Here is a 24394-nt window from a genome sequence, read left to right on the forward strand (position 1 = left end):
ATTGCTTGAACCATCACTTTCATGTCCTCTATCACATAGACTTTTGTTTGCTTTTATATCTAGCCTTGAAGTCTAGTGTGCCTTTTTTAATGTTTCACTAGTTGCTTATTCTAGAATCCCTTGACCAGCAGATGATCTAACTTTGTCCTTCACTAAGAAGATTGAGGCCATCTGGTACGAGCTTTTTTTTGTTTGCTTTATTCCTCAAAACTCCTGGCCTGTGGGTCCTTATCTATATTATCCATTATCTGATTCTAAGCTTCTACTGCTGGGCCTCTCCATTTACCCCACAGTGACCTAGCTTCTTTTCACTGAGAATAAGACCTTGAGCTTCCTTGGTTTTTTCTTAAACTTTTTCAGCTTTCTTTTCACCCTTGAGTTATTTCTAATTACCGAGGTTCCCTTGTTGGAATATCCTCTAGCCTTCAAGATCTTTTTTTTTTTTTCCCCCCAGACTAGATGGATTTTTTTCCCCAGGCTAGACTGGATGGAGTGAAAGCACCTAATGAGGCCTTTCCTCAAGTGTAAAATGGGCATCAGAAAGTAACAGCTAGCTCTCTTCCCCAATTGACGATCAAATTAAATATTCATACAGGACTTCAGCATTATTTCTGGTGTAAAGTACATACTTAAAAATTATTTTGTTTCCTTTTTAGGAAACAGGGACACGTCACTCCAAACATAGCTTTTTAAGCCTATCTTTAGTACTGTTCCATCTCTTTCTCCCCTTTATTAGCAAATTTGTTGGAGGAAAAATTATCTTCCCCTGATGCCTTCATTGCCTTTTTAGCCATTACCCTCTTTATGTAATCCTTGGCTGAGAAGTACATCCCAGCATGCTACTAAAACTGTTCACCTGTGACTTTCAAATCAGCTATTTTCAAATTACCTTTGTTGTTGTTGTTTTTAACTAGGACCTTTTGTTGGCTTGACAGTCTTTTCTGAATGTTCTTCTCTATTTCCATACATAGGGAGAAAGGATTCAAAAAGAAGGAAGAAATTGGCCCAGGAAAACATGAATAACAACTCTCTTTGTCAGGGTGAAGTTTGATCTTAATAATCATGATATTTTATTGTCCTTTATTTTTTACATTATCAGTGTGTGGTTTGTTTTTGTTTTTGTTTTAATTTGTTCATGCCTACTTCACTCTTCATCAGTTCTTATCTGGAATTCTTTACATTTGTCCAAGCAATACTCCTTTCTCAAAGGATAATTACTTGTTAAAAAAAAAAAAAATTCTACCATGAAATTGCTGCTCTGAATATCTTTGGTATAGATGAGATGAAGCCTTTCTGTCTTTGACCTACTTGGATTATGTGTCCAGGAGTAGGATCAGAAAAGTTGGCTTATTTTAGTCACTTTTAAAAACAAAATTACCAGGTGTTTTTGAGATTTTTTGGTGTACATGACTCCAACAGTGTATTTGAAAAGATTCTTCCTTTGCCCATTTTCTCTATTTTTTTAACCTCCCCCGCCCCCCAGACTTTTTCAATAAACCAATAATATCTTATACCATCCTTTGTGATTTTTATTCCTGTCTGGTTGAGAATTTCCCCCAGACCTCTAGTAGCTTTTTTCATACCTTATCCTCTCTTGCTTCTGCAGCTTTTGATAGTCAACTACTACTTTTTATAAGATAATTCTTAAATCATTTGGTTTCAAAACACTATTTTCTCAGTTCCTGAACATAGCAATTAAAATCATAATAGTAAGTGAAACTTCCTGCTCAGGTGGATGGCAAGGATAGGGCACCCTATTTGATCACTGAGTTTTGAGAACCAAGTTTGTGGTCTTGTTGGATTTTCTAGTAGACTGCAGTTGAACGTGTGCTCTTAGACATTTGGAAAATTTTCAGGGCTTCCTTTTGGCCTGGAATTCCTGCCATGGTCATTCTACTCAGTCTTCAGACTGAACTGGGAATTGGAAATGAGACTACTCAACTCTGAGTCAGAAACTCACATCAGCTTCTTTCTGAACTTGCCCCTTGTCCTGGAACTCCATTACTTGGTGCATGTCTCCTCTTCATTCTTTCCTAGTTCTTGGATGTGAAACTGGGTGTAGGGAGGGATAGACCTTCCACTTGCTACATGTTCCTGTACCCTCCACACATTCAGGCCCCTCTGTGCTGCATTTGTGGATCTCCTTTTGCTGCAGTGTTTAGCTTCTTCCTGTATTGGAATGCTTCTTTTACATGGAATCCTGACCCATACCTCACCTGGTGGGCTGGGAAAATGTGGATTTCCTCCCATACCCCCCCAAGCTCAGAGAAGTATTTGCTGTGCTTTTTCCCAGCTCACAAATCTCTAGGTTAAAAAAATTCACTTTTATAACAAGATGCTCTTGTAAATAATATGTTATGGTCTAGTTATCTTCATCAAAAGTTTATAATATTGTGAAAATAGCCAGGAGAGACATATTAGTAGCTGGTGCTTTCATAGTCTAGTAGGACTACAGATTTGACCTGGCTATACTTTATCTTACTATCTTCTAGGACCTAAAACCTTGAAATTACTCTTAACATGATCCCAGCCACATATAAAAATTGTCATGCAATATACATTATAATAAAATGCATCTTCTTAGATCATAAAGAGAATCAGAGATGACCTTTTTGAGAAGATCAGGAAATTATAAGAACATCTTAAACATTGGTTGTTAAAAGCTTTTGTTTTTTTAAACAAGACTGATCCATCATTATAACACTTTTGGTGAGGAATTTCTTTAAGCAATACAGTTTTAGCATTTTTCTGGAGATTATAGCCTAAATATATAGTGCTCCCCTGAGAAATGTTGAAATGACTTGTTTTCATACACATAGATAACAGTTTCTTAGGCAGAACTTGAACCCAAATCTTGACAACATGGCCAACAATGTACAAAGCATTTTAGTCACCAATAAAGCCTTAGTTTGAAGGTTTCTAGTGAGTGGAAATAGACTATCTCCTGAAGCTGCCCATCAAATTTTGTAATAACTTTTAAAAATAACGTTTTTTTCAAACTGCATAGAACAAGGCTAATATGTCCTTTCAAATAGTCTACAGGGTAAAATTACTTGGTTTCTTCAGCTGATTCTTGGCCTTAAATCTCTTTCCCATCTTGGTCATCATTTTCTGTATTTCCCTTTGGCCTGTCAATGTCCTTCCTAAAATGTTAGATTGACATTGAAAATAATAATCCCAATATGGTATGACTTAAGACCAATTTAACACCATGACTTCGAATGAGTAGCCTAAGGTCATTCTGGCTTTTAGGTCACTATCTCAATTGTTGACTCTTTGAACTTACATTCCCTAGAATTCACCTAGTAGTTTCTTTTTCTTTTCTTTAGGAGGGAGCTGGACAAATTGCTGTCTTAAGACTGGGTTTCCTATGTTAAGGTGTTTTTGTTTTTTTTTTAAGCCAAATGAGATTTGGGTGTTTTGTCATTGTGTAAACAGCATCTTCTTGGCTGTGACCCAGTGCTCTAGTTTGTCGATCTTTTTAGAGCTTGACTCAAAGCACATCAACAGTTCTTATTGGTTTTATCTGGTCAATGCTTTTATTGGAATCATTGGTTTAAGAAAACTTGAAACAATAATGGTCTGTTCAAAAGACTAGTAGTGAGGATTTCTTTACCAAATCGACATCTGATTTATTGAATGATATGATTGAAAAAGTACTGGATTTGCTATTAGGAAATAGGCTTAAATCCCAGCTTTACCAGTACTAGTTTGGTGCTTGAACCACATCATCTACCTGAGTTCCAGTTTCTTGACTATAAAATGTGAGAGCATTTGATCAGAAGGCCTCTGGTGTAAAACTAATCAAATCCACTTAACTGAAATTACCAATCTATATTATCATATTTTTTCCAAAAGAAAAAGTCAAGTTGGGCTAAAATTTATGCACCCCAAATCTATGTCATTGTCTTGATCCACTTATCTCAGAAAAAGGAAAATGAGGTTAATCTGACATTACCTGCTAGTGATAAAAATGTTGTGAGGTTTTGTGATGAGTTATCTAGGTATTAACTAACCATACCTTTGATAACAGCTCTAGAATTTTGCCAAATTAAATTCACTATAATTTAAAGAACTGTTATGCTACTCATGTCCTTCTGTCACAAATGAAGAGAGAAAAGGTTTATATAGAATTAAGAAAACATTGGATTTGTTCTTCCGAATACCTGGGTTCAAATCTAGTCATTTGCTTTTTTGCTTTTGAGATTTGAGGCAGATAACTTATCTGGAATCTTATTTCCCCATTTCTGAAAGAGATTGAATAGATGAGTGTCCCTTTCCAGGTCTCAATTTTATAATTGGGTAATTATCACATACCTGATCCAATCTATATTTGGGGGGGAATGATCTTTTTACAATATATACTGGATATCTGTATTACTTCACTTAAAGATTATAGTTGCTTATTCTTGGTGTAACTTCTTACTTTTGCCAGATTTATCATCCATGTCCATTTAGATATATTCCAAGGCTGTATGTGTGGAGCCTTTCTTCTACACACTCTTCATTTTCTCATCTCTTGTGGGTCCAGTTATACTTGCAATGCAATTTGTTCCTTGGTCTAATTTAGTTCTTGTTGTGAAGCCAGTCCCCCATTACCAATTTCATTGGACATTTCAAACAGAATGCACTATATAGGTGTTTAAAACACATGACCACAACCGAATTTGTTTTCCTCCTTATAATGTAAGTTCATTGAGATCAGGGTTTGCTTTATCTATTCTGTAGTACCGTCAGAATCCCTCACATTGCCTAATTGACTTAAGTATTTCACAATTGTATATTGGTTCTAATTTTCTTGACTTTTTTATTCTGTGATTTGGCCTAGGTTGCGCTTTTTAAAAAATAATTTTCAGTTAACAGGAATTTCTTTAATAAAGAAAATTAACCCCATCTAAAAAGTCTTATTCTGCATCTTAAGTTCATTACCTATCAGATGTTTCTCTAAAATATAGTGTAATTATAGTGATTTTTATAGAGTTTATAATTTATATAGTTTTCAAATTTAAAAGCTGTTTTCCTCTTGTGTTGTATAAATTGTTCCTGACTCTATTCACGAGAAACTAACCCTTAACTCAAAAGTTTCAAAAACAAATGTTAAAAACAGTCTCCACAAGTTAACTGGGGAAACCAAATCCTAAACAATAGGGGGGGAAAAGACCAAAACTAGTTCCTTTTTCATATTATAAGTCCTTAAAATACTTAAAAAGCTCTCTTTTTTTCTCCCAAATCTTATCTTCTCCAGGCTCAGTTCCCTAACTTCTTCAAGTGGTCCTTTGTATGAAATAAGTTTCTTGCCATCTTGGATGCCTCTCTGGACATCCAGCTTGAAAGTGTCCTAGAAAGTGGAATTATTATCATAAATTATTACAGCCTTAAATCCTTGAGATTTCTGTGGATTTGGTCAGTTATAGCAGAATATCTTATTTCTTGCCACATAGCAATACGTTACATTCATATGCCAAAATCAGTTCGAGTTTTATCTATATGAATCTTCTTTCTTTGACTCTTTGAATTGAGTGACAAAGATATATACATGCTCATTTGAGTGATTCTTAAGGCATAGTTCCAAATTGCCTTCTGGAGTGGCTGAACCTTTTGCTATTTCTACCAGCAATTTACAAGTGTATCTGTTTTTAGAAAAACTTATCTTTATGAGTTTAGATCAATTTCTAGACAGTCACTAGTTCTAAAACTCTGGGTCATTCACTTCACCCTGTTTATACCTCAGTTCCTCATCTATACAGTGACCCTGGAGAAGGAAATGGCAAACCATTCTATTTTGCCAAGAAAACTTTCAAATGGGATCATGAAAAGTTGTACACAACTGAAACCACTCAACAGCACCTATTTTTGTAGCCACTAATGAGTGCTTTCCAATTACAATGTTTATTTCCCTTTATAAGTCTTAGTACATCAGTGTACTTCACTTGTCTTTAATTGGGATTTCGAATATGAATCACCAACCCCATATGGAGTCTCATAACTGAATGTGGATATCATGAAATTACAATGTGTTTTCAGTAAATGTTTGATTTGTATGCTGTTTCATCTACCTTAACAGAGCACATAGTATTTAACTCACCTGTTATATTGATTTTGTTATTTAAAGTGCTTCCCATAGAGGTAAAAGAAACACCCTAAAATGATTTTTTAAATTATAATTTATCCATTGGAAAGTGGTTTTGTCTCATTTTTAGAATTTTGAAGGGCTTTGGGAAGGGTCATTTGGACAACTTCGGTATCAGAAGCTTCAGATAATTATAAATTGTTATGAGGGGCAATTTTAGTTCATAGAAGTTTGAAAGCATTTTTGTTCTTAAATTTCCATTAGAATTTCTGTCAGCCATTGAATAGCTGAGTTCAGGTACTTTATCCGCTTCTGACTAGATATTAACTATGTGCATCCAATTCTTCCAAACTTCAGTTATTTAATATTTATAAAATGTAGAGTTTGGACTAAACCATCTTTAAAGTCACTTCTAGTTCTAATATGCTATATGAGAAATGTGAAATAGAAATTGCTTTCATCTAAACTATACAAATCAAACAGTTACTGATTGTTATATAAAACCGAGACCTTGTCTGGGATTTTAAGAAGCTGGATTTTAGAGCAGAGTACCTTAGTCCATAATTGTCCACTAATCCTCAATGAGGGTATTTCATTTTTTCCAGTTAAATGACGTCAAACTGGAGTCAAGGTTGCTCTTTTTGAATTCTGGTGTTTTAGAGTGGTTTTCTTTTGTTAATATGATCTGTAATTATGGGAATGTGTATAGAAGAATCGCACTTGTTTAACATATTGGAGGACTTGCTGTCTAGGGAATGGAGGTGGAGGAAAGAGAGGGGGGGAAATGGAACAAAGTTTTGCAAGGATAAAAATTGAAAAATATGCATATGTTTTGAAAATAAAAAAGCTTTGATAAAAAAGAAAAATGTGAACATGATTTTCTTCTCTCTTATTCTAAATTCTCCAAATTTTTCATATCTTAGGCAGGTAACATGTATTGGACTTGTGTAACAAGATGATCTCAATTAATATCCAGTCTCAGACACTTATAAATTGTACAACTCTTGGTACATTATTATAACCTGTTCACTTCATTTTTCTCATCTATAAAATTAGGGATAATAACAACTATCTTTCAGGGTTGTTTTGAAAATAAAATGGTGAATCACTTGCAAAACTTAAAACCCTTCACAGATGCAGCTATGTTGAAGACCATGACTATAAGTGTCTGCTACTTCTATTGGTAGGAGTAATCTCCCCGCCCATGAATTCCCTATACCAATGAAATCCCGGGTCCAGCCCCTGCCTCTTTCCCCTATTAATATATTGCTTTTTATGAGCCTGTTTTCACACTTTTGACTTTGGAATATATATGCCCAGTGGTATTACAAAGACAGAAGTTCAAGAACAATTCACTTTTATAAAATTGTTTTCCAAAAAGTTGGATTACTTCAAAATACAGCAAAAGTCAATTAAAGTTAATTAACTTTACGCAAAAATGTGTCATTTTTAATTTATGTACTGCAGAATCTATTTTGCCCCATTTTCTTTCTTTTTTCCTATACTATCCTGCCTCTCCATCAAAAAATGCAGGTTAGAAAGGGGAAAGTCGTAATAAGACCTGTTAGGACTTGAAGGATGGAAGGAAGTTTGACCCCTTAACCCTGCTCTTGGTAGGTCTGTTATGGCTTGAAAAATATGTATTTGGGTTATAACTGTGGGAAATTAGAAATAATTAACTAGCTTTTAAAAGCTTCTTTTTCCCTTTTCTGAGTTTTTCCGTGAAAAACCCTAAGGCAGAAATCAAGAAAAGTCCAAGAAAGCAAGCTAGCTTTGAGAAATCAAGGGCTTATTTTCTTGATGGAGCATTGTGAGTCCATTGATAGATTCTCCGGGAATGAGACTACCTGTTATTATTAACAAAAGTTTTGGGCCCAGGCAAAAAAATTAGAGGTCATGTGACTTAGTCGATAAATATTAACTAAGTGCCAGACTCTATGCTGCTGCTAGGTTTTGAAATGCAAAGACAAAAGTGTAAGAAGTGTTGCCAAAGAGCACGTTTGTTATGAATAGTCTAAGAAAATCAACTAGGCTAGATAAATCTGTGACTTCCTTGCTTAATCATAGATCCTAGCTTGTGTAACTTTTCCTGGTTCATTTTTTTGCCATATCAAATCTCAACTGTTTATTTAAAAGAAAAAGTGGTGTCATTTATATTTAAAATAACCACTTCTATGTTTGCCATACTGACCGACTTAAAGAAACTTGGTTTCATTTCAAAACTCCTTTCTCAATTTGGGGGGGGGGAGCGGGGAATAGAACTTGATGATTTCTGTACAGGAAGCATAAAAACCCAGGAAAAAAAATATTTCAAGATTTTAGTGATTGCTAAGTTTTTTTTTTTCTCCTTCTCTTTAGGTTACACATGTACATTCATCTTTTAAAATAATAATTTCATGTTTCCAAATACATGTAAAAATAATTTTCAACATTCATTTTTGTAAATCTTTTGTGTTCTAAATTCTTGTCCCTTTCTCCCTTACCTCCGTCCCTCTCCAAGACAGCAAGCAATCTTGATACATTAAATACGGGCAATCTTTTTAAAGCTTAAATATGTGCGGTCCTTTTAAACATATTTGCAAATTTGTGATATTGCACAAGAAAAAGTAGATAAAAGAAAACAAAAAGGTGAAAATACTATGTTTTGGACCACATTTGGTCTCCATAATTCTCTATCTGGATGCAAATGGCATTTTCCATTCCAAGTCTATTGGAATTGCCTTGAATCACCACATTATTGAGAAAAGCCAATTCTATCACAATTGATCATCACATAATTTTGCTGCTGTGTACAATGTTCTCTTGGTTCTACTCACTTCATTCAGCATCAGTTCATGTAAGTTTTCAGCCTTTCTGAAATCAGCCTACTTATCATTTCTAATAATAATATTCCATTTTATCACAACCTGTTCAGAATGGCTGAATTCTTCAACTGATGGGCATCTTACTCCATTCCAATTCCTTGCTGCTTCAAACATTTTTGCTCCTATGCAGCCTTTTTCCTTTTTTATCATCTCTGGGATACAGATTCAGTAATGGCACTTGCTGAATCAAAGAGTATGCACAGTTTTGTAGCCCTTTGAACCTAGTTCCAAATTGCTTTCCAGAATGGTTGGATCAATTCATAGCTCCATCATCAATGCTATTCGTGTTTCAGTTTTCTCACGTTGTCTCTAACATTGATCATTTTCCTTTTCTGTAAGTCAATCTGATAGGTGTGAGGCAAAACAACTTCACTTGTTTTAATTTGCATGTCTAAATCAATAGTGATACAAAGTATTGAGGGGTGGTGACTAGAAATGAAGTTTTTTCCTCTGAAAATTGTTCATATCTGTTGAGGAATGACTTGTATTCTTATACATTTAAGTCAGGTCTCTATGTAATAATTTTGGAAATGAGATCTTTATCAGAAACACTGGCTGTAAAAATTTGTTTCCCAGTTTTCTGCTTTCCTTCTAATTTTGGCTCCATTGGCTTTGTGCAAACACTTTTAACTTTATATATTTTTTACATATTTCCATACGAGTCATGTTGGAGAGAAAAATCAGAATAAAAGGGGGGGGGGAACCACCAAATAAAAAACAGAAGAAAAAACAAAAGATGAAAATAGTATGTTTCGATTTGCTTTTAGTCTCCATACTCCATAGTGTTTTTGTTTTTGTTTTTAATTAAAAGTGAATATTTACTTTGGGTTCCTGTTCTCTTTTCTTTAGACTTTTCTGTAGTTGTTGTCAATCTTCATTGCTGCTTTTACCATAATATACATGAGAGTCCCTAATCTTTAAGGGAAAACTTGACCTGGGTTCAAATTCAAGCTCTGCTATTTCCTATGGAAGTTTGGGTTCAAATTTCATTTCCGCTGCTCTTCTGTGACCTTATAAGCAATTTCACATCTTTCTACTATCCAAGTTGGACCTCCACTGTATAGAAATGTTGATACACCCCTGTAGACCCTTCCACTTCTAAATCCACTCTGATTTCTTGATATATGGGGGTGGGGCGCACAAGTTTTTAAAGTGTCTACCATGTGCCATGAACTTTACTAAGTGCTTTACAGATTTGGTTGTGAGATGGGTGTAGAACAAATTGTGTAATTATAATAATTTAGCTGGGTCTCTGTTTTTGTCCCTTTCCACATCTTCAAAATCAAACTATTCCATTAGTGAAGGCCTGTTTCAGCAAGTCCCCATATTCTTTGATTTCTTTGCTTCAAGTATCTTTCCATCTCTATTTCCCAGGGAACTAACCTGCCAGTTATATTCTAAAGCTCAACTTTGAACCTGACATTCCTCATTCTACTCTTAGCCATTGGAGAAGAGATCCTGGAATTTAAATACTCTGTTCACAATCCAGGCTCCAACCTACCATTCTAGGTTCTTTAGATTGTCTGAATTAATATTCTATCTCCCTTCTTAAGTCTTCCCCATCTGCTAGGCTTTCCCTTAAGAATATGCTTCATCCCCTAGATTCCTTGAGTATTCAGGTCACATCTTCTACACTAGGAGACCTTTTCTGACTCCTGTATTATTCCAGGAAGTCTCATCTTCCTCATCCTAATTTTTTAAGTGTTTATAGTGAGTGTTACACATCAAATTGGTATTTTACATTAGATTTCAGAAAATACTTCAATGCTTTTGCTCTTACTAGCATTTTATTTTTAAAAATAATTTTAGATTTTTGGTATCAGAAATAATGAAAGATGGGTTTTTTTAGGTACTTCCAATTTATTACAAAAATTATTTATCAGCACACTACAATATATCTAAAGTCCAAACATATAATCATTTTTTAAATGATACATATGCTTTGTGTTTTTTTATGTGTTTTGTATTTTTAATATATTTAACTAAATATCCACTTTTAATGAAAAACTTGCAGATTTTTTTTGGGGGGGGGATGTTTCTTTTTTAAAGAGAAATAGTCGATGTTACAGACTAGATAATTGAGAATCAGAAACTATGATTTCATCACAGTGAAGAATAAATATGTATGCGAAGTAAAGAAGCATCTTTGCACACATGCTTTTCCCTTATAGAAATACAAGCTCCTTGAGGATTGAGACTTTGGAAGTTTTTTCCCCTAGATCATGACACACAGTAGACATTTGATAAATGTTTGCTGAATCATATATTATCTCTTTCAGGTAAAACCTGTCCCCTTATTACCCATGAAAGGATATCAACATAATAGTTTCTGTGGGCCCTGGCTATGAGAAATTTTCTCTAGTAGGAACAAGACCTGGTCTTCAAACTAATTTGAAAGAACAATAAGGGAGATAGGAAGGTTCTTAACATCAGTTAAGAAAGGACATTAGTTCAACCTTGACTTAAGGATCAAAAACAGTTGCATGGATAAAACTGGTAGAACGTGAACACATTGGAGAAAAGAGAACATTATGAACCCAACTGGGATGTAGAAAATGGCATATTATATTTGGGCAACATCAAATAGTTCAATTTGATGGTAGAATAACTTCATATAAGAGGAAGTGATTGGGAGAGAGAGCCTACTAGTTGAAGTTAGAATTTGGAGGTATGGAATGAAGGATTAAGAAGTTTACCTTTATTTTAAAGGTACTTTTAATCACTTTCAAGAGAAACAAGGAAAAAGCTAAAGTTAGTGAACTACATTATATATTTGGTTCAGGATAATTAAAACATGAGAGTTATTGAAAATTTATGATTTTCATTGACTTTTTTACATTGCATTTCTCAGTGATTTTTGCAGTATTTCATATCTTTGGATCACTTAATTATTGGGTAATGATTTGTGGTCATTTACATATACACATACAGAATTTGCTTATATATCTTTGATACCAACCCCTTGTTAGAGAAATTTGGTACAGCATTTTTTCCCCATTCCATCAATTCCCTTTCTTACTCTTGTATTCATTTAAATAACTTTTTTAAGTATGTTAATATTCCATTATATTTGTGTGCCCAAATTTTCTTATCCGTTTCTCAAGTAAATAAATGGGTAATTACTTTGTTACAAACTACTTATTATTACACGTATACATACATGAATGCATATGTATTTTTATATAAACATAGTAGTACAAAAAGTACTGCTATAAATTTTTTTTGTATTGATCTCCTTGAGTTATGTAACTAGTATATGAGACAAAGGGTTTGGATTTCCATTTTATAACTCGGCTAATTGTGGGTGCCTCCGTAAGGTATGCCAGGATTTTTTTCTCCTTCTACTAGTTGCATTTCTTGGACTAGATGGCACCAATATCCTGTGCTGAGTATCTTCTCTAAATCTTCTAAGTATAAACTTCATGAGGACAGGGAGTATCATATTTGTGTTCTCCACTCTTAGGAATGTGATGAATGTTTTTTGATTGATTCACCTGCAATTCTTTTCTTACAATCCTTTCATCATAAATATTCTTATTCTTTATTGGTTATTTTTATATTTGTATTTCTCCTAGTATTGGAACAGATATATAGTTGTTAATAACAATTGACAAAACTTCATCCAGAGCTATCCCAAGTCATCTTGATCTCTTATCTGGCCATGGTCCTAAATGGCTCCAGAAGAGAAAGTGAGTTTGGTGGCTTCATGCAGCCTTCATTTCAGTCAAATTCAATTCACTTGCATGAGCTGGTACTACTATCTCCTTGATGTCTTGGCCCTCTTTCAGAATGAAGAAGAAAACATCAGTTTACAATTCTTTTGTAGTTTCTCCCTTCCCCCCCAAAAAAGAAAACTTTCTGTCCTTTCCCTCACTAGGGAGACTCTTAATCCTTAATCATTTTATACTTCTTAAATTTCAGAATCTTACATAAAATGTTACATAGATTAAAATACCACTAACTCTTTCATCTGCTTCTCCCCTCCCCCCCAATTAGTTTCACTTCTTAACCTATTTATTTGCCTTTGCAGTACCTTTTCAGTTTCAGTTCTTTGAAAGTGCTTTAAGGATTCTCTCTCTAGTCTTTCTTTGTACTTTGCTTGTCTCTTGTCTCTCTTATCCTAAAATATTTGAAGGACTTTTATGGTGGAGAAGAATTAGATTTTCTTTTTGGTAATAGATAGAAACAAAGGATGGCAGATAAAATATCTTTGGTCATTTTAAGAAGTTGTGGTGCTTTGTGTATAAGAAACAATCTTATGCAGAATATTCTATGATCTTTGCAAACTGCTTACTTTGCAGTATTGCAGTGAGAAGGATATATCAGTCTTTTCCTCTCCATCCCCTCACTCCTTACTATGTCAGTATGACCTTTGAACTTTTTTCTCTAAGACTTCATGATTTTAATATGATGCTCGGTAAAAAAGTGATTCTAATGACTTGATGTTTATAATAAAAATAACAATCTTTTTGTGTATAGAGTTATTAAAACTTTTATATCTAACATTTTAACTGACTTAATATGGCCTTGTTTTTTGTTTTTATAGGGATTTATCAAAGATGTTCATGAGGATTCCCTGACAGTTGTTTTTGAAAATAAGTAAGTTTTTCTTACAATTAATTTTTAAAAGCATGGAGTTTTAAGGGTTTGTTTCTAAGCCTTTAGTTTAGAAAGAATTTTAGTTGCCTTTCTTTGATCTATACACACATTCTTCCCAGAGGAATGCATACCAACAGATATAAAAAGATAAGTAAAAGGGATAAGTTTGTTTCTGAATGAATTGAACAGAGCTTGAAACTGGAAGATAAAATGAGAGAAATCAAGAGTAGTTACTAGTCTTGGGATTCATACAGCATGGATATAGAAGAAAGTAAAGGGCTCTAAATTTCCCTTTAGGAAAAAACTTGTGCTGCTTGCACATATTCTGAAATTTATAGCTATATTTTGATCAGTTTTGTATAACAAATAAAACATTCAAGGCTATATTGTCAAGTGCTGAGTCCTCTTATAACAAATATGGATGATGGCATGGAAACTGAAAAAATGGGAAAGGCAAAGGTTATTTTGAGTTGTCAGTCTGGAAAGGTTTGATGGAGGCACATAGATTACATAATTACATTCGCACCAGGTAGAGCTGCCAGACTCCCTCTGAGTGCATGTGAGCACTCCCCCCAAAGTCCACAACCTATCTACTTTGAGCAGACCTCTGCCCAAGGAGCTGCTGTTTTTAACATAGAAGAGCAACTGGGGACAGGAGAAACTAGCAGCAGAGATTTCTCCATCTACATTTGTAAACAAGGCACAGATTTTCCATTTTTTCAAGCAGCACTGGAAGCAGCACTTTCAGTTTCTAAGATGTTTGGATGGGACATAGTTCAGAATTTTTAGTTATTTTTTTTTTACCTACTTCTCCCTCTCAAACAAAAGGACAAAATCCCTAGCGCGAATATTACATGCCTATGCCATTTCCAAAGTTTGTTTTTTACAGCAATAGTTTATCTAAATTATGTATGAATTATGGTCATTTCTGGTAGGTATAGTTGAGTGTATGTTCATAAATCTTTATGGTAAGCAGCAATGTATGAAATGCTTGAATTTCTTTTATGTTGTTACCCTACTGTTATCTAAAATATTGTTTTTCACTTTGGGTTGATGGTACCTATGAAGTTAATTACCAAAAAAAGGTAATAATGTAAGTATTACATAAAATATGTTTACTTTTCAGCTGGCAGCCTGAACGCCAAGTTCCATTTAATGAAGTAAGATTACCTCCTCCTCCTGATATAAAAAAAGAAATTAGTGAAGGAGATGAAGTAGAGGTAAGTATTTCCATGGTTAATTATATACATTTGGGTTCTATTTAAAGTGGAATAAGTTGATTCTTTGGATTTTTTTTTCTTTGCTGTCATTACTATAAAATGAGTGTAACCAGCAAGTCATTTGTAGAGGATTCAGACAGTTCATGTTCTTAGAGATTATTGTATTGTTTGGTTCTAGAAAATGTGTTTTTCCCTTTTTGAAGTCAAGAAGTGCCTAGTACACTGAGAAAAGGTTAGGCCTACAAATATGTTTAGAAGACAAAGGGAGCTTTTAAAAGAAAAAAACAAAAACAAAAGCCACAAACCTCAAATTCTATGTTAGTATAGTCTTTTCAAAGGATAGCAAGAAATTGAGGGCTGGGAAACAAGGGTAAGTATAAAGGGATCAGAGAGAAAAATGAAGGGAAGCCAGAGGAAGGAAGAGAAAGACTGGAAAGACTTCTCACCATTCTGTTCATCTATATGATTACACTGAAATTATTTCATATCAATAGAACACATATCAGTGTTCTTAGGAATTTTGAAAAGGCCTTGCTGGTTAGAAACAGTTTGTGAATAGTAAGTCTTTTATATCTTTAAATCCAAAAAAATAACAGAATGAATTTAAATAAGCATAAAAGTCAGTTGTGGTTAAATTGAGAATTATTACCTGGGATTTCAACCAATTCATCTTATCCAATAATTCTTAGTAAATTTTTGTATCCCCTTCCTACTCCCATTTCCTTGGGGTATTTACTTGCAAATTCATTTCCATGTTCTTTTCCCTTTCCTCAGTGAGTTATGCTTTTTTATAAAGAATAGGAAAATTTAGCCATATGGTAGCTGAGGTTGATGACATTAAGGTTTTCACCTCCATAGTCTCCCATCCACACACATTTTCTATTGCATTCCATCTATTTCTTCCCTCATCCCCTGCCCACCTTCTTTCAGAATTCCAATTCTAAAAAGAAAACACAAAAAAGTAAATGATTACAACTCTCAAGAAAAATAGCCTAAGAGATTTTAATTGTCTATAATTAGAGGTTACTTGTGTTTGTGGTTTGTTTGTTTTTTTTTTTTTTTTTAATAGACTTAGCACAGGGTAAAATCAAAACTAGATCATCAGGAAGTGGTGGAAAGCCCACAAGGTGATAAAAATGTAAATAGAAGAACATGAAGGATCAGAATTGAAAGCAGACTTAGACACACACAAAAAAAACGAGTGTATTTTTAGGGACAAAATTAAGTGAAAAGGTAAACAAATGGAAGATGAGGGGGAAAATAATACTAACAACTTTTGCTGCCTTTGGAGCATAGTTCTTTCACAGACTTGTATTAAGCTTACTACCCCTAAAAAGAGAGTTCTACAAGCCATTTTTGTTCAGTTTTATTGTATTCTAAAATGCAAAATTCCAGAGTAAGATACAAATAAAGTTAACAGAGATAAAAGTTTTATTTAATGAAATAATTGTCTACTTAGCTTGGCCCTTTGGAAAATAATTTTTCTAAAACTATCAGTCTCCCTTGACCTATTTCCTTTTCCTTATTCTCCTTTCCACTTGATCAGTGGTAAACTCTATTCCAGGACCTCTTCCTTCTGTTTGATCATTAAATCACTTTATAGAGTCCTTCTGGATTTACCCCCAGGTCTTTAAGGTAAAACCAAGAACATAAGATAGATTGTTTTAATATTTTGTAATTCCACCTACCCAAACAACTTAGTGAAATATATATATATATATTTAAGGTTATCATGGAAAGTGGCAACAATCATTCTAAGACAAATTTGAGAAGGAAAAGAATACAATTCAGTCTTCATAGAAATGTTAATCATTGGAAAATAATGGAAAAACATTTTTTAAGACAGATTGCTATAACTAATTTTTCTTCATCAATGGAACATTTTTTCCTGATGTGTAATATTATTTTTTCTTCTCCAATTGTTAAAATAAAATGTCAACACTTAAGTTTTGAATTATGAATTTAAAATGGAGTATTTTAAACAGATTTTGCTATTTTAGACAGCAGTTGTGACAGTCCAAGACATGAAGCTGAAGATTTGTTTTTTAAAAGAATAACTTTTTTTAGAGCCTCTCATATACTTTACAGTTCAAGGAAACAAAAGATAAAATTTTCTAAGCCTCTAATGGTACAAAGGAAAAAAAAATTTTTTTTCCAGAAGATAGTTATTTGTTTACATTCTCTATCAATAAGATAACTTTTCATCTGAACATACTGTAATCCAAAAAAAAAAAACCTGCTTTGGGTGCTATCTACACTGATTAGATAGATAAATTAGACTAACGAGCTTGCCAGGTTTCTTTCGCATCCCCAATATTTTGAAGGGTCTTATAGCAGAATTTAACAGTAATTAAGAAACGTAATGTATATAGTCTGTGAATATTTTTCTGAGAGCCATGAGTGTAGTTATCAGTTAACATTCCTGTCAAAGCAGCTAAATATCATAATGTTTGGCTTGAAGGTTCATTAACCTTTGAAAACAGTTGATTCATTGTAATAGGCAAATAGGTGGCTCATTTGAAGTCGGGCAGACCTAATCTGACCTCAGATATTTAGTTATGTGAGCCTAGAGAAGTCACTTAACCCTGTTTACCTCAATTTCCTCATCTGTAAAATGAGCTGGAGAAGGAAATGGCAAACCACTACAGGATCTTTGCCCAAATGGGGTCATGGGAGAGTCTGAGAGGACTCAACAACAAAATCTTAACAAAACTGTAAGAAGATGCTTGTCTTAGATTGGGTGGAGGCTTGCTGAGGAGGAATTCAAACAAGTAATTACTCACGTGGTAAATCTAGGAATTTAGACTTTAAGCTCAGGGCCTTTTTTCTGTTTGTTAAATGCAAATATTCTAATATTAAAATCTTAAATGTATTGGAAGCATTTCCTTGAAGCAGAATTAAACAATAAAAATTACCAAAATAATTTAGACCCTACTGATTAAACTAAAGGACTCATATCTCCTTGTGGATAATGTAAATGTCTATGGATGGTAATTTGTGATGTGATCTGAGTGTTTACATTTTATAAACTGTCCTTTCAGGTTTATTCAAGAGCAAATGACCAAGAACCATGTGGATGGTGGCTTGCAAAAGTTCGGATGATGAAAGGAGAAGTAAGTTATTAACACCCCAAAGGGTGCATTCCTTCTACCTTCCACCCTAGCCCAACTAGTGAATGAAGATTGAATTCAGAACAATCTTAGTCACCAAATAATTGTTTAGGAAAAGAATCATTGCTGAAAGTAATAGTAGTAACACACTTTAAATATCTTTTTTGATTTCAAAATTCTGTCTCTAAGAAATCCTGTTTTATGAAGAATGAGAGAGGTAGCAGTAAGAAGTAGGTATTTTGCAGTCATTCATTTAGATAGTTGAAATCTTTAGTAAGTAATAATATACCTAGAACCAAGTACCTTTAGAAAGAGGGTTCCATTTGAGTGTTCTGCAGATCACACTTTGGAGATATGTACAGAAATGAGGATTTCTCAAGAAGAGCTCTTGAATAGTTGGGCACTGCCACTAGCTAACATACAATCAGTTATCAGCTTCACCATGAAAATACCCCTGTATACTCACAGTAGAACCACCAGGAATATCTAAATTTAAGATGGGTGGATGCATCCTTGGCAGGGGGCAGTGCATGAAATGGGAAAGAGATAAAGAGAAAATTGTTTAAAAGTGTAATGTTCCAAGGACTGCTGTATCAAGAGGTACTCAGAATAGTCCACTTTGGATCAGCTGGCCTAGGCTCATTCCATCAGCACTTCAGTGGTCAGTCTACCAATCTGGGTTCTATGTTCTGACTTCTTGAACTTTTGTGACCATCGACAAGTTAATAATTTCACTAGTAAGTCTGCTTCCTTGCAGGATCTGTATTGCATACCACTAGTTAAAAGTGTTTCTTACTTTGTTGGATTGGGGCTACTAATTTGATAATTCATATAATTTCACATAAAATGTACAAAGCCATATTTAGGAGGAAGAATAACGGTTCTGATTTCCAATTCTCTGGTAATTCTCTAGACTGACAGAATGACCTCATTGATTTTCAAATTAAAACTTCCTTTCCATACCTTTGGAATTAGTGATATAGTGGGGGAAAAGGGGGGAGTAAGTTAAAAAATAAGAAAATCTTAAGAATTAATCTATTAATATGCAAAAATGCCAATGTAGAAGGGATTTTTTTTTTTAAATATGGTTTGTAAAGAGATTTAAATTGCAAGTAGGATTTCTCTTCAACTGTATAATGCTTCTAATCTTCATATAGGTAAAACTGCAAAACAGTGGAGAGAGCACTGAAATTGGAATTAAAAGTGTTAGGTCCTCTGTGCCAGCTACTGTTGTAACCATGGTCCCTAATGACTTTTCTGGGCCTGAAAAAGAGGTAGACATTAATATATTGTTATAAGGAAATTGTGTCTGATGTCATAGCATACAATACATGTAAGTGTTGATTGCTGTGTCTGTTGCTCTTAAACACAAGATCATTATTGAGATGATAATGGTAATCATGAAAAGCACCCACATCTAATCTAATCTGAAATGCCACAAGTTTTGGGAATCTAGGGATTAGAAACAGCATGAGGAAATCCAATAAGGCATACAAATGTAGATACTTTAATCTTTTAATCTTAAGCAAAAACAGTTGAGCTACACTTAGGTCATGAGTACACAAATTACAACACACAAAAGTTGAACAGCATTCAGGGAAGTTTTGCAGGAGAATATTTGTATCTTTTCATATGAGAGTGTTTTAGTCTATCTTATTTTTTTCCAGTTTTATGTCATTGAATATGCTGCTTGTGATGCTACTTACAATGAAATCGTCACCTTTGAACGACTTCGACCTGTCAATCAAAACAAAACTGTCAAAAAAAACACCTTCTTTAAATGCACAGTAGATGTTCCTGAGGATTTAAGGGAGGCGTGAGTAATTCTGTTTACTATTCAATCATTTTAAGTGTTTAAAATGACTACCTCTTGCTGCATAAATCCCCTTTCTCTAAATGCCCATTAGAATCCTTTAGAAGAAAAGATTTCTGTGAAACAGAATTATTATGGTGAAAAATATAATATTTAGAATCCTATTCATTATGGTTTCCTTGTGATATTTAGTTACTGCCTTTGTAATATTACCTATTAATAAAAACCTATACATCCTTTTTTTTTTTTTTCCCTCGCTAGGTGTGCTAATGAAAATGCACATAAAGATTTTAAAAAAGCGGTGGGAGCATGCCGGATTTTTTACCATGCTGAAACCACACAGTTAATGATACTGGTAAGCTCTTACTATATTTTAAACAGAACATCTCCAATTTAAATAATGTCTTTATAACTATGGTAAACAGTGATGCTTCTCCATCAAGGATCCTTTGGGAAGTGGAGAGAAGTGAGGGGGAAAGGATACTACTTGCAGTAATGCAGATGTTACCTAACCTTCCACGCCTTCATTCTTAAGAACTCTTAGTCTTCCTGATTCACCTGATTCATCCAGGCCACTTTCTAATTCCTGTAACATTGACATTATATTTAGGAAAGAAAATTTCATATTGTCTTTTTTTTTTTTCCTTTTTCTAAGGGAGAAGAAAACCAAAGAAAGAGTAGGGGGAAAAGATGAGCAAAACTGAGTTTTTTTTAAATCTGATAATGATCTTTTTTAGTTTTTTATACTTTGTTACATATTATATATTACGTTTTTATAATCTATTTTCCTGATGATGGAATCACAGAACCCTGCATTTTGTACATTTTTCTTTGTGTATATTAGGGCAAGACCAGCTTTTTCTTTTTTGTATATCCAGCACTTAAGTAAAATGGCATTAAGTACATGATTATCTCATTTCTGAATATATTTACTTATGATGTGAACATATGTTGTGAACATTTCCACTTGCATGTTTTTATTTTGTAGTCTGCCAGTGAAGCAACTGTGAAGAGGGTCAATATTTTAAGTGATATGCATTTGCGAAGTATTCGTACCAAGCTGATGCTTATGTCAAGAAATGAAGAAGCCACCAAACATTTAGAAGTAAGTAGGTTTTATTTAATGTCCAGTTATTTCAATATCATAAATCGTTATTTGCTCAACTGTGGGAAATGGTTATCTGATTAGTGAGTCCAGAGCAAAAGTTGTAAAAATTCTGTCTAAGAACCCCCTAAACAGCTTAAGAGGTATCTGGGGAATGTTTAACAGAAATATGAAAAACATCCTAAATCTAAATAAATTTTCCTATGTTATTTTGCTTATTTGAATATGGTACATGATTTTCATGTACATGAAGAAAGGACGTATGGGACCAGGGTTTTCCTTTGATGGTAGTTGTTTTCTTTTTCTTCTAAGCATACAGTAACCAAACTGTTCCGTGATTGTACAAAGTAGAGAAATCTCATCTCTCCCTCTTAGTGTTCCTTGTTTTCTGTGATGGCTGAAATGTGGGTTAATACATTACCATGGTTTCATCAAACAAAATTAGCCCATAACATAACTGAGACATTTGCTTGGGCCATTCTGCTAATGGTTTCTATTTGTAATTTATTTATTTATTTATTTTTTTAATGATTTCTAAATTCCAATCAATGTATAATCAAACTTTAACATCCATTTGATTTTGGGGACTCTGTACCATAGAGTAGAAGAAAATGCTACTTTTGCTAATTATTGGATTATCTTGAGAATTACTGATTGTAATTGTTTGACTTTTTTCTGTGATGCTATACAGTAATTATTATTATTATTATTATTTTTATGTCTTCTAGTGTACAAAACAATTGGCAGCAGCATTTCATGAAGAATTTATTGTGAGAGAAGACTTAATGGGTCTAGCAATAGGAACCCATGGTAGTAATATCCAGCAAGCTAGAAAGGTTCCAGGAGTCACAGCAATTGAACTGGATGAGGATACTGGAACATTTAGGATCTACGGAGAGGTGAACTTTATCGGTTTTTCCATAATGATTACATCTTAAGCCTTTATATTTATATTTATTCATATTAATAGTAAATATTCATATTTACTAACTTTAAAAATCCTTTTTCCTTATAATGGCTAAATGATTATTCATCTTAACCCAAATTTGGATATTTATCATTTTATTATAACCCAAGGAAGAATTTTTCAAGTCAATGTTGTAGAGAGTAAGTAATATGTTAACATAAGATATAAATTTTTAAGTATTAGGGTTTTTTGGAAGGCAGACTTTATAAGTAATTTGGAAATGTATCTTCTACTTTATATAATATGTTATTATATGTATGTGTATATTATAAGTATTAATAATTTATATTGATAATTAACTAATAATATTACGTATATACAGATATGATATTCCACCTCCTAGAAATGTATGATGCTTTGATTGTCTGTGTTTGGGTACGTGCGCCAAACCGGTTTCTTCATAGTGTTGATTCTTATAGTCTTTTAATGAAAAGCATGAGTGATGTTACAACATACTAGCCAATTTATTTCCTTCTATACCAGAGAGGGTATGCTAATTAAAATTTGAATTTTACCCAAGTCATTATTCCAAACATGAATGGTTGAAATCATATTGACAATTTTTTAAATTTCATTTTTGGTACTTTTAAGTGATACAAGCTCATTAATGTGCTCCATTTTTTTTTTTTTTTAATTATTGGTTTTACTCTGATTATTAAGACTTTTTTCAGAAGTGAAAGCAGTGTTCTCTTTTAGATAAACCTTGGTGTCACTTAGCTTTGTTTCTTTCAACTCTGCAACTCTTAACTTTCCCTTAAAATTTAGAGCACTCAGGTTGAAAAGCAAGTGGTTAAATAATTTTAAAGTCATCTCAATTAAATAAAATCTTAATATTGTCAGGTTAAAATACTTTTACTCTCTCTTTGGAAAAGCATTTTAGGCATAGTATATTTTAAAGCCATTTCTATACTATTATTGGAAGAAAAACTTAGATCTGCGGTCTTTAGTCTTGGATTCAAAGTCATGCTTTCCTTGTCCTGATACAATGACTTAATCTCATTTGTTAAATTGGAATAGATGATGGTATTTGTGCTGTGTCTATAACACAAATTTTTGATTCTTAGAGGCATATAACATTGGGGTTACGTTTTATCTAATGTTAATCTTAGAATGTCATTTAATACTTAATCACAATCCCATTGAGAATAGTGTTTAGCTTACCTTTTAGAGGAGTGGTAATAGGCCATTTAAAAAATGGTCTTTTTTCTCACACAGCATTTCAGGTGTGGCTGAATAGCTCTAAAACTTTGTTTTTTTTCCCTTTCCTAGAGTGCTGATGCTGTAAAAAAGGCTAGAGGTTTCTTGGAATTTGTGGAGGATTTTATTCAGGTTCCTAGAAATCTAGTCGGTATGTAATTCTGTTAAATCTTAAATTTATTTTATATTAAATCAAATATGTGATGATACTTTTCTTGTATTTAGGCTGCATAAACTTTTGGAGATAACACTTGTGTTCACATCTATAGTGAGAATTTAATATCTATAGAATTGTATTTTGCACCTTGCTACTTTGTCCCTAATTCTTGTTATCTACTCGGTGAAAAAGAAAAGTAAAAAATTTGTTTTCTGTATTGTGTATGAAGCACTACAGAAGTCAGTTTTTGGAAATGAACTACTACTACTTCCTGTACTTGCCTCATCCTTTCAGATTACTAATGGGGCATGCCCCTCCCCTCCCCCCCTCCCCCATACCTCTTCCCCTGTTGTAGGATTTCATTTATGTTGAGCTCATTGCCCCCATGTTTCTGAAAAGTTGTAACATTTCATTTTTGTTTAGTATGTGAAAATAAATTTGCTCTTTCGCTTAGAGTGAGAAAAACTGAGAAGACTTAAAAATTGAAATTGGGGGAGAGAAACTTGGCTCTTGTAGCTCCCATTTGATACTATTGAAGCAGCCCTGATTTCAAAGGGATGTTTGGATTAGAATCAAGAAGATAATTAATAGAGTTGGGGTAACAGCGTCATTTAGGGCATAATCCTTCTTGGTGCTTTAGTTTCTTTTCCCTTTGTAATGATCTCCATTTCTGATTTTGATATAAACAATAGTGTATTGAACTGTTTGAAATAAAAATGATTGATTTAAGGTGGTATTTTAAAAATAGAATTTAAAGGAGTCTTTCTGAATTTAAGTTTGGAATCTAAAGTTACTACAGGCAACTGGTGCCTGAATCTCAAAGGCAACAGCAATAAGGACATTGAATTTGGAGTCAGAGAAGCTGGCTTCAGATTCTGGTTCTCTCCTAGGGCTTTGAGCAAAATATTTCATTTCCGGAATTCCTTTCCTTACCAGCAAAAAAGACAAGGCTGTACTACATGATCTGTACTCAGTAGCTCAATTTTGTATAATTTATTTTAAAATATTAGAATATTTTATTTTTACAATCAGATATTTGGGACATATCTTTGAATTCCATGGTATTGGGATTTTAGCATTTTTTTTTTTTAAATTAAAAAAGTAAAGTCATTTCATGTGATGCTATATCCATCTTTGGTTGAATGGCCTATTTATTCTGTAGCAAAAGGCATTGAAGGGTAAAAATACAATCCAAAAACAAAAAAACTTGATGGGATATATTTTTATTCCCTGCTAGTTTGTTTGACAGGCTGATATTTGACATTTGATAATGGGCCTAATTAAAGAAGTAG

The 24394-nt window shown here is 33.5% G+C and overlaps 1 protein-coding gene across 6 annotated transcripts in view; it reads left to right on the forward strand.

The window, feature by feature from the left end:
- Window positions 1-24394, forward strand: part of FXR1 (FMR1 autosomal homolog 1) — a 59516-nt gene that overhangs the window by 14644 nt on the left and 20478 nt on the right. For all 6 annotated transcript variants that reach the window (XM_074298277.1, XM_074298273.1, XM_074298274.1 and 3 more), the window contains exons 2-9: window positions 13481-13533; window positions 14660-14753; window positions 17795-17866; window positions 19531-19679; window positions 19938-20031; window positions 20665-20781; window positions 21510-21680; window positions 23018-23096. In XM_074298277.1, the coding sequence (XP_074154378.1) occupies window positions 13481-13533; window positions 14660-14753; window positions 17795-17866; window positions 19531-19679; window positions 19938-20031; window positions 20665-20781; window positions 21510-21680; window positions 23018-23096 (829 nt within the window). The remainder of the gene's footprint in view (window positions 1-13480; window positions 13534-14659; window positions 14754-17794; window positions 17867-19530; window positions 19680-19937; window positions 20032-20664; window positions 20782-21509; window positions 21681-23017; window positions 23097-24394) is intronic.

Source organism: Sminthopsis crassicaudata, chromosome 3 (assembly GCF_048593235.1).
Source record: "Sminthopsis crassicaudata isolate SCR6 chromosome 3, ASM4859323v1, whole genome shotgun sequence".
Classification (NCBI taxonomy): Eukaryota; Metazoa; Chordata; class Mammalia; order Dasyuromorphia; family Dasyuridae; genus Sminthopsis; species Sminthopsis crassicaudata.